At 47.8% G+C, this 10,245-nt stretch overlaps 1 protein-coding gene across 2 annotated transcripts; it reads right to left on the bottom strand.

Moving 5' to 3' along the window:
• Nucleotides 1–4,936: 4,936 nt before the first annotated feature.
• On the bottom strand, nucleotides 4,937–10,037 carry lipg (lipase, endothelial). 2 transcript variants are annotated; one of them, XM_068604660.1, is made up of 10 exons: nucleotides 9,740–10,037; nucleotides 8,504–8,691; nucleotides 8,224–8,403; nucleotides 7,124–7,235; nucleotides 6,818–7,036; nucleotides 6,446–6,688; nucleotides 6,132–6,252; nucleotides 5,506–5,733; nucleotides 5,278–5,382; nucleotides 4,937–5,164 (listed from the first exon to the last, which is right to left on the bottom strand). In XM_068604660.1, the coding sequence occupies exons 1-10, from the start codon at nucleotides 9,816–9,818 to the stop codon at nucleotides 5,152–5,154; spliced, it is 1,488 nt and encodes a 495-aa protein (XP_068460761.1). In that variant the 5' UTR covers nucleotides 9,819–10,037; the 3' UTR covers nucleotides 4,937–5,151. The 2 variants fall into 2 exon arrangements, with proteins under 2 accessions (XP_068460761.1, XP_068460762.1); XM_068604661.1 differs by lacking the exon at nucleotides 9,740–10,037 and adding an exon at nucleotides 8,804–8,829.
• Between the last annotated feature and the right edge of the window lie 208 nt (nucleotides 10,038–10,245).

Below are 10,245 nucleotides of genomic sequence, written 5' to 3'. Positions count from 1 at the left end.
TCACAACATCATACGGCACAGCAAAGTTAACACGAAAGGAAACACATGTGACACCATAACAGTGGTGTCAAGTTCTGACGTGTGGACCAATGGGAGCTGATGGTACTCGTGGAAAATTGCCCCGGCCTCAAATGCACAGGAACCAGGTGACCGGTGTAAGTTTAGCCCGCTGTAAACAAACATGACGTGTGTAGAGTCAAAACATATATAACAAAGACCTCAAAGCATGTGACGTCTGATTGGATAATCATTTTGACAGACTAGTTTATGATTTATTGATCGTAATGCTCGACGTGGTCCCCCCGCATGCGAACACTGTTAAGTCCTTTCCGTTTGACGTCATGGTACCTCCCAAATATATAACGGTGAGCATTGTGAAAGGGCACGACAATAAATTAGACGGGGAGATATTTGGAAACGATGTAGAACCGGGAGGTGCGAACATGAAGCTTGTTGTAGCTTGTCAACATCTGGAAGCTAATTTCACATTTAAAATGCCAGCTGGTTTCAGGGGTAGGTCAGTCCAACACTTCGATCCAAAGCTAAAATATCAAAGCAACCACGGGTCGCAATTTGCTACAGATGTCACGTTTTGTCTCGTCACCCGCTAGTCACGTGACTCGTTTGTAACTAATGTCACGTGACTAGCGGGTGACGAGACAAAATAGCAACATCTCCTATTAATTTTGCACTCATTTGTAATTTTCAAGTCATGTGACTCGTTTTTAACTTGCGAGTCACTCGACTCGTTTGTAACGTTACTCTTTGTAACTTGCGAGTCACGTGACTCGCTTGTAACTTGCGAGTCACGTCACTCGCTTGTAACTTGCGAGTCACGTGACTCGTTTGTAACTTGAGAGTCACTGTACACTTTGTAACTTCGAAGTCACTTGACTCGTTTGTAACTTGGGAGTCACTGTACACTTTGTAACTTGGAAGTCACTTGACTCGTTTGTAACTTGGAAGTCACGTGACTTGTTTGTAACTTGGGAGTCACGTGACTCGCTTGTAACTTGGGAGTCACTGTACACTTTGTAACTTGGAAGTCACTTGACTCGTTTGTAACTTGGAAGTCACGTGACTTGTTTGTAACTTGGAAGTCACGTGACTTGTTTGTAACTTGGAAGTCACGTGACTTGTTTGTAACTTGGATGTCACGTGACTTGTTTGTAACTTGGATGTCACGTGACTTGTTTGTAACTTGGAAGTCACGGTACACTTTGTAACTTGGAAGTCACTTGACTCGTTTGTAACTTGGAAGTCATGTGACTCGTTTGTAACTTGGAAGTCATGTGACTCGTTGGTAACTTGGAAGTCACTTGACTCGTTTGTAACTTGGAAGTCACGTGACTCTTTGTAAATTATACCTAAACTTCCTGTGGTCCAAAACTGACGCTAGATGGGTACGTAGAGCGAAATAAGTATGTTTAAATATTGTGTTGCAGTCGTTTGTGTGCACTAAAAGCAATACAGGAAGTTGTTAAGAGTTAAAACAAAGCTAAACAAAAACACACTGTCTCACGCTGTAGGGTCTTAGTCTTGACTAATTGGGAGAATAAAATCAGCTTTTCATCTCTTGATCCATCACAAGAAGAAGTAAAGCTGCCATATCTGTCTGCCAATCTGCCCTCGAGACAAGATAATCACAGACTCATCCTGACAGTTCCGTTTCTTTACAAACTGTATGCTTTCTCCGGGTAAAAACGTGTTAAAAGAATGGTTTTATGGCCGACTTATTCTGTGTAATCCTCCACAAAGGCCAACCTTTTACTATCACAACAGTCTTCAGCAAAAAAACTTTGATTCTCAGATCAAATAGCCAACGGATTATTTGTTCAAACACTCCCATGTGAGAGCGTAGTCCTCTGAAAACAAAAGAACAGGTCCACAGCCGTCCTACTCCTCGCCTTTAAAATTCCTGGAAGATTTGGAGGACGTCTTACTTGGAAACACTGAGCGGTCCATGTGACCGTAAAAGCTTCTCGACTCTCGCCAGACTCTCTCTGACTGGCATGCCACAATCACTCAGCCGGCATCACATGAGAACTGCACGGGGTCAAAAGGCGGGAGTTGTTTTTTCCCCGCTGTGACGAGTAGCATCCTTCGAGGGGTTCGTCTCTTTCGTGACTTATGCCGTTGTGTGCGTGGACTGCTGCGACCATGTGAGCCGACCTCCTCCCGCTCTCTGCCGTTGGTCGAGACCCGGTGGGTCAGCTCGAGCCAACGTCCCAATGTGTGCGCCGCCGTCCTTTAATCTGTGAGGGCGCGTGGCACCCGCGGGGGTCACCGGCGACGCGGAGCCGCTCGCGGGCGGACAAGATAACGACGCTGCGAGGGGGACCTCGGAGAATATAATCTTAATCATAATCTTTGTGCAGTGTTACTCTGTGGGATGATGGGAAGGCACCAAACAATGCACTTTAAAAAACTCAGGGAGCAATCGAGGAATCATTTTTTGGGGGAATCTTGCTCAGACTCTTGACTTTTGATCATATTTATGCTGAAAATGAGTTTGAACATAACGGCAAGTAGTTGCGGATTCGTTAGAGATCAAGGACAATAGGTGCTGGTATTTATATCAAGTTCATATGAGCTGTCGAATAGGGCACCCGAGGGTGCAACAGGTTTCTCTGTAGGTGGAATCATTCACACTTACATGTACAAATAAAGCTTACTTACTTACATGTTGGGTTCTAGGTAGTACCTTTTCAAAGGTAAAGGTTCCACTAGGAACCAAAAAGTGTTGCCGACAAGGACAAGCCGAAGGTGTTATTTGCCACAGTGCTACTCTGCTACTAATGCAGCGCTAACTAGCTTGGCCTACTGGTGGGTTGCCATGAAGAAGTACCAGTCAAGAGACCTAAAAGACTCTTTCCTCGACTGAAAGAGGTCGTGGTTTGTTGTAAGTGGGTGGCCGATGCCATCGGGGGTGGGAGGCGGGTTAAGATGGCCATGAAACTGAAGTCAGTCACCAAACCAACACTGGGTGGTGTGTTTGTTAGTGTGGGAGGATGTGGGGGAGGGGGAGGGGGTGCAGCAGCTCCAGCAAGAGACAGACCGGTGGGGTTACTCTCGGTCTGTGTGTTGGAAGATATTTACAACCAGAGAGCATACCGAAGGGAAAAAATGTGAGGGGCAAAAAGCTGAAGGTGTGAGTCATTACAGCCTCCAGCTGCCAATACTATAACTCATATAACTCACCTGAGGTTCAACGGATAACTCTTCAGACACACCTCTTACTAATTGTGCAGGTATTTCAGTGTTGCATGATGGGGCAGAGGATGGTGCGACCGGAAATATTTGAGTTTCTGTGTTTCAGTTTTTCAGGTATGAAGCTCAAGTTCGCGCTGGCGAACGGCAAATTCCTCGTGTGGTTTTGTGACACACAAAAGGTTTTTACTGCACGCTGAAAGATGGTATTACTTTGGAATGATGCAAATACCATGCAAAGTTGTAAAGCGAAGGCTGGAAGGGAAACAAAAACCAGCAGATTTCTTGGTGAGACGAGGGCCACGTCGCAGGGAAGCTCACACCATTTCAAAATAGAAAACCCAAACTGATGAAGGGAAAAAAGGTTTAATGCCTTTTAAAAGTGTCATCATTGGTTCATCAAGTAGTTGAGAGATCGCTGAGGCTGGAACATGTTCCTCGGGTCGAATGAGCTTTTGAGACAAAGATTTGGATCACATTTACATAGTTTTATAGAATGGTTGCGCGCAAGAGTTGAAATAACCAGTAAAGCTCGTTTGAAGCCGATCAGTCGGTTTAAAAAAAAAATTAAAAAAATCCAAGTGTTGCTTGTTTTGACCTTTATTTCTAAACCAGGTAAATTCAATTGAGAACTTATTCTCATTTACAGTGAGGAGCTGGCCAAGAGGCAGCAGCTCAGTCAACACAACACAAACACAATATGACAAAATGGCTAAAAACACTGGCAAATTTAACGCCCTGTACAAACAAAGGGCGGATATGTTCCTTGATGAATGGAGACAGAGGAGTGACGGCTGGTCAGCTGTCAACTTGTCGCAGCTTTTGTTTTGAACATGTTGAGAGACGTGAGAGCTGTTTAAGTGTTTTGTAGTGACTTCCAGTCATTTTCAGCGGCTGACAGTACGAATTTGTGAAACGATGAACCCACTTGTTGCTCTGGTGATGAAGTGGTGGCGATTGCGGGTTTTTTTTTTTTTTGAAGACTCGTCTTTTTGCATGTTGCAGAGAAAACTCCTGCAGGGTTTCTCATGCGACCGTGCACGTTGGCACGCCAAGTCGCTGCTTTTAGTGAAGTGTCAAAACAGACAGCGGCTCACAGAAAGAAAAGATTATAAATACCAAAAAAACACAACGGTTTTCTACAAATAACAGGTAAATTTATTGTTTTTCCAAAAAAAAGTTATTTACATTATATACACAAATACAACCCCGGAAATAAGCCACAAACAGTAACACTATGCACGCAACCTCAGAAAAAGGTCGTGTGCAATGAGATCAGGTGTCTGTCAGTTATACAGTGTATCAGTAATCTCTCAGCAGAAAGGCACACTTCTGGGTCACAGACAAACACAACACACACGCACATAAACACCATACAGTACATGCACACACACAAAAATACTGCATCTAGGAGAAATGCATTCAACATATGCTTCATTATGGGATGTGCTCAGATAAATAACGTTGGTCTTTGCAGTGCTTGCATTTTCCTCATAAATAAAAAATATTTTAAAAATGTACAGTACAGCGACTACAACGGCTGGCGCATGTCCACTGGCACCGATCTGTATTCTACGTCACTAGTCCACACACACACGGGAACGTTCTGCAACTCCTTCGGGTCGTCTTTTAACACATTTCACGACAAGCCCCCCCTCCTCCTCGTCGCTTTACAGCCTGCACAGTATTTTATATTTTATTTCCCCCCCCCGCCTGCCATCCCGGCTGGACGAGTCTTCGTCTCCAGACACCAAAAATCGGAAGAAAAGAAAAAAACCTTCTAGGTGCATTTTTGGAGTCCAGTTGAGCTCCTCTCTCCCTGTGCGCCGCTCAATCTTCCTCCTACGAAAAAAAAAGTGCTCATATAAAAAAAAGAGACGGCGCCGGTGCCTCTCCGTGATCCACGTCGGGTCCCCCATGGCGATGATGGTGCGTCGGTTGTTACATGGCCAGCCTGTCGAGCAAACACAGGTTTCATTTAGTCACACACACCTTCTATCTTTCCTTACAAAAAAAAAAAAAAGACAAAGCGCGTTGTCCTCCGACAAGAGACGTCGGGTTTCGTACCGTTTTCTTGGCTTCACTTCCCAGCCGTCGCGGCATTTCACGAACGTTAAGGAGTCCCCGGGGGAGATTTCAGTCGTTGAAGGATCTTGGGCACAGAACGTAAACCTGCGACAATGTCAAGAAAAAAAAAAAAAAGAAGCACATCTCTGTTAATGTTTGTCAAGGATAAATAAACCCTGGTGGTGGTGTGTAGACGACGTCTCACCCCTCCCCCAACCCTCTACTCACTTCTTCTGAGTTTCCCCGGCTTTCACGCGAATCCGCCGGACGGCCAGCACGGGTTTGGTGGGCTTTGCGTTCCAGGTCCAGAAGTTCTTCTTCATGCTCTTCCACACGGAGTTCCAGGATTCGGACTCCCCTTCCCAGCTCAGACGGATCTTCAGCAGGTCGCCGATGTCCTTCTCGGTGAACACCAGGAAGGTGTTGGTGAGGTTCAGACCGATGGTCTCATCATGGCTGAAAAAAATAAAAATATATAAATAAAAGAGAACTTGCCCTCAGTCCGGTGCTTTGACACAAAAAAAAAGGTCATGCAAAGCATTTAAAAACGAGGCCTTGAGGGCCGAGCGCAGACGGAAAGCTCAACAATCTGCAAAGCCTCGCTAACTTATTGCCGCGTCATGCCTTGAAGGTAAAAGGGTAGCGACAAAGAGACACACTGAAAGGGGACAGGAGTTCCTCCTCCAGTGACAGCTTGTGGAAAGGTCAGTCCCCACAAAGTTCCAAATTTACATCACCAGGCGAGCCGCGTGCTTCTAAATATCTCGGCCAGCGTCGCTGCACAGATACGGTAGACAAGCGCTTCTCTTTTTTAACAACGGGTCGTGCCAACGTGTCAAAAAAAACAAACTTACACGTCGACAAAGATGTTGGCCGTGTCGTTGTGGGCGCCGTACAGCTTGACGTGGAAGGTGGGATCGGCGTTGTCCGCCTGTTTCCTGTTGAACACGTGCATCTTCATCTGGTAGTGGTAGCCTGGAGGGGAGGAGAGTTAATGATTGATGTGGGAAGGAGAATCGTGTGCAGTAGTAGTACAGTAGTAGTTTGCACCGACAGCCAAAGTGCGGAGAGGGTAAAAGATAAGAAACGCTGCGATTGCGCTATCGCGGAGTTACTCGAGGAAGTAAACACTGTAGTGGCGAGTGCGAGAAAGAGCGATAAGCCTCACCTCCGAAGGGCATGTCGGCACGCGTCTTCAGATACATTTTGGTGTTGCGCCTCTTGCGCATCTTCCGGGTGTTGTAGCCGATGTTGTTGCAGCGGTTCTTGCGGCAGCTGAGGCAGATGCCCTTCTTGAAGCGGTCGGGCCCCGTGCACTGGTAGGCGAAGCTCATGTGGTCCTTGCTCATCAAGGAGTCGACGAACAGGTGCACGGCGCGCTCGTGCTCGCACTTCATCACCTCCATGAAGTCTAGAGGGGGAGAGAGGCAGGTTAGACCTGGGATGCAGTTGAATTGGACGAGCCTCATAAACTAACTGGTCTTGTTGTGTGTGGACAGCTGGGGGTCCTCAAACAAAGGGCCGCTTCTTCAGCACTTACTTCCAGCCACCGCCAGCACGTCTCCCAGCGCGCACCCGGGCTGCACCTCTCCGCCGTTGGGGTAGATGTCGATGTCTCCGATCGGCTGCTGGATCCCGATGCTCACGCCCAGCGCCTCGCGAGTGTACGTGTGCAGGACGTCCACGAAGTCGGCGTCGTCGGGCGAGAGGCGCTTACGCTCCTCCACGCCCTCGAACATCGGCCCAGCCGGGTCCAGGCCTGTGGACGAAATAAAGTGGGGACGATGAGGCGTCTGCAGCGTTTAAGAGAGGGTTTTTTTTTACAGAGTCGTGAAGAAATACGCACCGGTGATTCTGCCGATGGTCCCGCGCACAAACGTCCCGGCGTAGCCCGCCACGTGGGCGCCGAGACTGTAGCCGATCAGGTGCACCTTCTCCAGAGGCAGCTGCTGCTCGTCCTGTTGGGGAAAGGAGGGAAATTATACATTTTTAAAAAAAAGAGTTGCAACTCTCCCATCAGCAGCTGCCTCCATGAACACTGAACAACTCCTGGATTTCAGCCAGTTTTGAACGGTCGTGCCTGCAGCTGAGCCAAAGCTCAAGTTAACCCGGACAGAGGACTACTGGCGGTCGCTTTTCATGCAACAGCGCCTCCACCATCTGTCCCTCTGAAATACTCTTTGTCCATGTTGCAACCGAGTGGCAGGGTGCCTGAGTCGCTGCTCAATTGTGGTTCAATTATGCGACTGTGCTGCTGAAACGGAGGAGAGAAGAGAAAAAAAAAAAAAAAAAGGACACAAAATGTTGCCTTTGCCTCAGAAGGTACCAAAGAGACGCCGATCCTTTAACAAAAAGGTAAATATCCTGGAGGTGTGACGACGTACCAGGAATTAAAAGCGAGTTGCCGTCTCGGGAGTCTGCAAGCTGACATTTAGGTTGCATGGATGTATAGAACAACTTTTCATTGCCTCAAAAAACATGTTTTGGCAGTTCTGTCACGCTCTGTGTGATCCCTTGAATCACTCAGCCGGCAAGACAAGAAAGAAGAAGAAGAGGGGGGGGGGGGCAGCTGATTTTAATGGATCTGCAGGTGTTCAGCTGCTCTTCTGTCATGCAACATCATGGCGGATGTGGCGGCCTCAGGTGACGCAGCACACCCAAATATACAACATGGGTTATACGTTTTGACAGATTTCCATGACCAAACATTTAGTGAAATGTTGACTATTTAAACTAACACTGAGATGCCTGCTTATATTTTGAGCGTCTTTCTTTTAAAAGCGCATTTCAAGGACTTTTTCAGGGCTGGAAACATTCATTTTTAAAATCCCATGACCGTACATACCCTGCAATAAAAAACACACACACACACACTCTTCCAGGATTTATGAGACCCTGCACACTGAAAGACAAAGTCAGGAGAGCGAGCTGCAGCGTGGTACACACCTGGAGCCAGTCCAGCATGCCGGCGATGTTGAGGCCGACGTCATGCGTGTGGTTGACCGCGTCCGGGTACAGCTGCTGAGCCATCGCTATCCAGTCCACCACCACCACGTTGGCCTCGCTCTCACGCTGCATCAACGCAGACACCAGCTTGTGCATCCAGCTCTCGAACATCCCACTCATCTGAGAGAAGGGAAGAAAGAAAAACAAACAAAAAGTCAGCTTTTGACCCCCGGTGACCTCTCACTCTCTCACAACCGTGCGCCTCTTCTCGTGCACGTACGGTCCAGCCGTGGATGATGAAGATGGTCTTGGCTGTGGCGTTGAAGCCACACTCCTCCAGACACTCCTTCTTGCCGGCCTGCAGGTAGCAGCCCTCCTGGTCCAGGTCTAAACTCTTCCTCATGTTGTACCTGACGCCGCCCTGCAGGGCCACGCCGTCTGTTGGCAGTTCAGAGCCACCTTCTGCACCTGTGAGGGGGCAAAAAAAATAAATCTATTATACTGCATGTCAGGTTTACTTTAATTCCCTTTACTGCATTTATGATGCATGCAATATATTAAAGGAAAAACAGAACTTTACATTTCAACAGCAGCCATTTAAAAGCATGCATTCTTGGTTGTGGGTGCAGAGCCAATGCACTTTGCTTTTGGCAGCCAATAACGCAGAAGGCTGGCGCAAGTATAACCCGGAGCAGCAGGAGACGCAGGCGCAGAGTGGAGCCCCTGCGCCGCCCTTCTCCTCCTTTTATCCCTCACACACAGCTGCAGCCAGCTCGTGTAATTACATCCGACTCCAACACTCAGGCCCGAGGGTCAAAACGGCTCAATTGATGCGTGTGACTGCTGCAAAGACGCCGGTGGGAGCGACGCGCAGCGGGACGCCGACACGAAAGTCCCAAATGTTTGGCAATGAAGCCCCAAAAAATGTTGGGCCTCGTTGAGTTTGATTGGCGGTTAATTTAAAAACCCAGTCAGGGGTTAATTCATCAATCAATTAATTAATTAATTAATTAAAATTAACTCCACACGTTTGTTTTTGGTATAATGGGCCACACAATGAGCTACAAAAACGCGGATTCGTGGCGGGTGTGTGTGTCTAAGAGAGATAGGGTGTGTGTGTGTGAGAGATTGAAAGGGTGTGTGTGTGTGTGTTCGCCGCATTTTTGCGTCAAGACTCCCGCGGCTCCCAAAAAAGGACACGTCGCAAAGTCTTGTGGCATAAATCCATCCCGGTTCTTCTGGCAAACTCTTCCCCCCAACACACTTGTTCGATTTAGTGATATTCCCCTAAAATATATAATATATATATATGAATAATGTAGATTACTCGATGGTTGGTTTAGAAAAGAAAGGAAGTAGTGAGGTTCTTGTCTCTCCATTCATACTGTTCCCACTAGCGCAAGCTCAGCCCTACTTTCCCCCCACACCTGGTGTTAAGAGTCTGACACTTTTGAGGCAAAGAAATGACAAAAATATACACAAATTAAATACAAATTAATGAACAATGGAGGCTCACCTTTCAGAGGGGCTGTGGGCGAGACGAGCGCGGCGGCACACTGGAGGAAAATCCACAGCAAAAGGGCTTCGTGACTCATTTCTCCGCCACAGGCGAGTGTGGAGGAATTGAACGCGTCCTGCCTCTGTGTGTGTGCGTGTGTGTGTTTGTGTGAGTGTGTGTGTGTTGTTGCCGGGGGGGAGCAGCGCGTGGAGAGGGCGCGCGAGAGGGGTTTTTCTTTTTAGGTCCAAGCGGGTGGCGCGAGAGCGAGGAGACGAGGAGCCGAGGAGACGAGGAGCCGGCGGGTGCGCGTCCGTTGGAAGCGCGCGCGAGAATAGTATAAACTTGCGAGCGAGTGTCTCATTAGAGTTTTAAATAGTTTCCCCCTTTCCAGTCAGCTGATCATCGGCTGATATGCCGCGCGTCTCATTGGTCAAGCCCCCGTTTGTTTACGTTGAGGGGCGTGGCCAAAGCTGAATGAAGTCGTAGTAGGCTTCTCACGCTGCGCGTGCTCTGGAAACCCTTGT

Source organism: Clinocottus analis, unplaced genomic scaffold (assembly GCF_023055335.1).
Source record: "Clinocottus analis isolate CAN_PGR_092001 unplaced genomic scaffold, fCliAna1.0.p SCAF_7, whole genome shotgun sequence".
Taxonomy (NCBI): Eukaryota; Metazoa; Chordata; class Actinopteri; order Perciformes; family Cottidae; genus Clinocottus; species Clinocottus analis.
Note: the sequence above shows the minus strand (reverse complement) of the source record. Positions and strands in the feature narration are given on the sequence as shown.

What these genes read in the sequence shown, in the direction of transcription:
- lipg (XM_068604660.1), bottom strand. Translation starts at nt 9,818, where the DNA reads ATGAGTCACGAAGCCCTTTTGCTGTGGATTTTCCTCCAGTGTGCCGCC. An exon ending in GCCCACAGCCCCTCTGAAAG is followed by an intron (nt 8,692 to 9,739) that starts GTGAGCCTCCAT and finishes GCCCCCTCACAG; the next exon opens with GTGCAGAAGGTGGCTCTGAA. An exon ending in GCATGCTGGACTGGCTCCAG is followed by an intron (nt 7,236 to 8,223) that starts GTGTGTACCACG and finishes TTTCCCCAACAG; the next exon opens with GACGAGCAGCAGCTGCCTCT.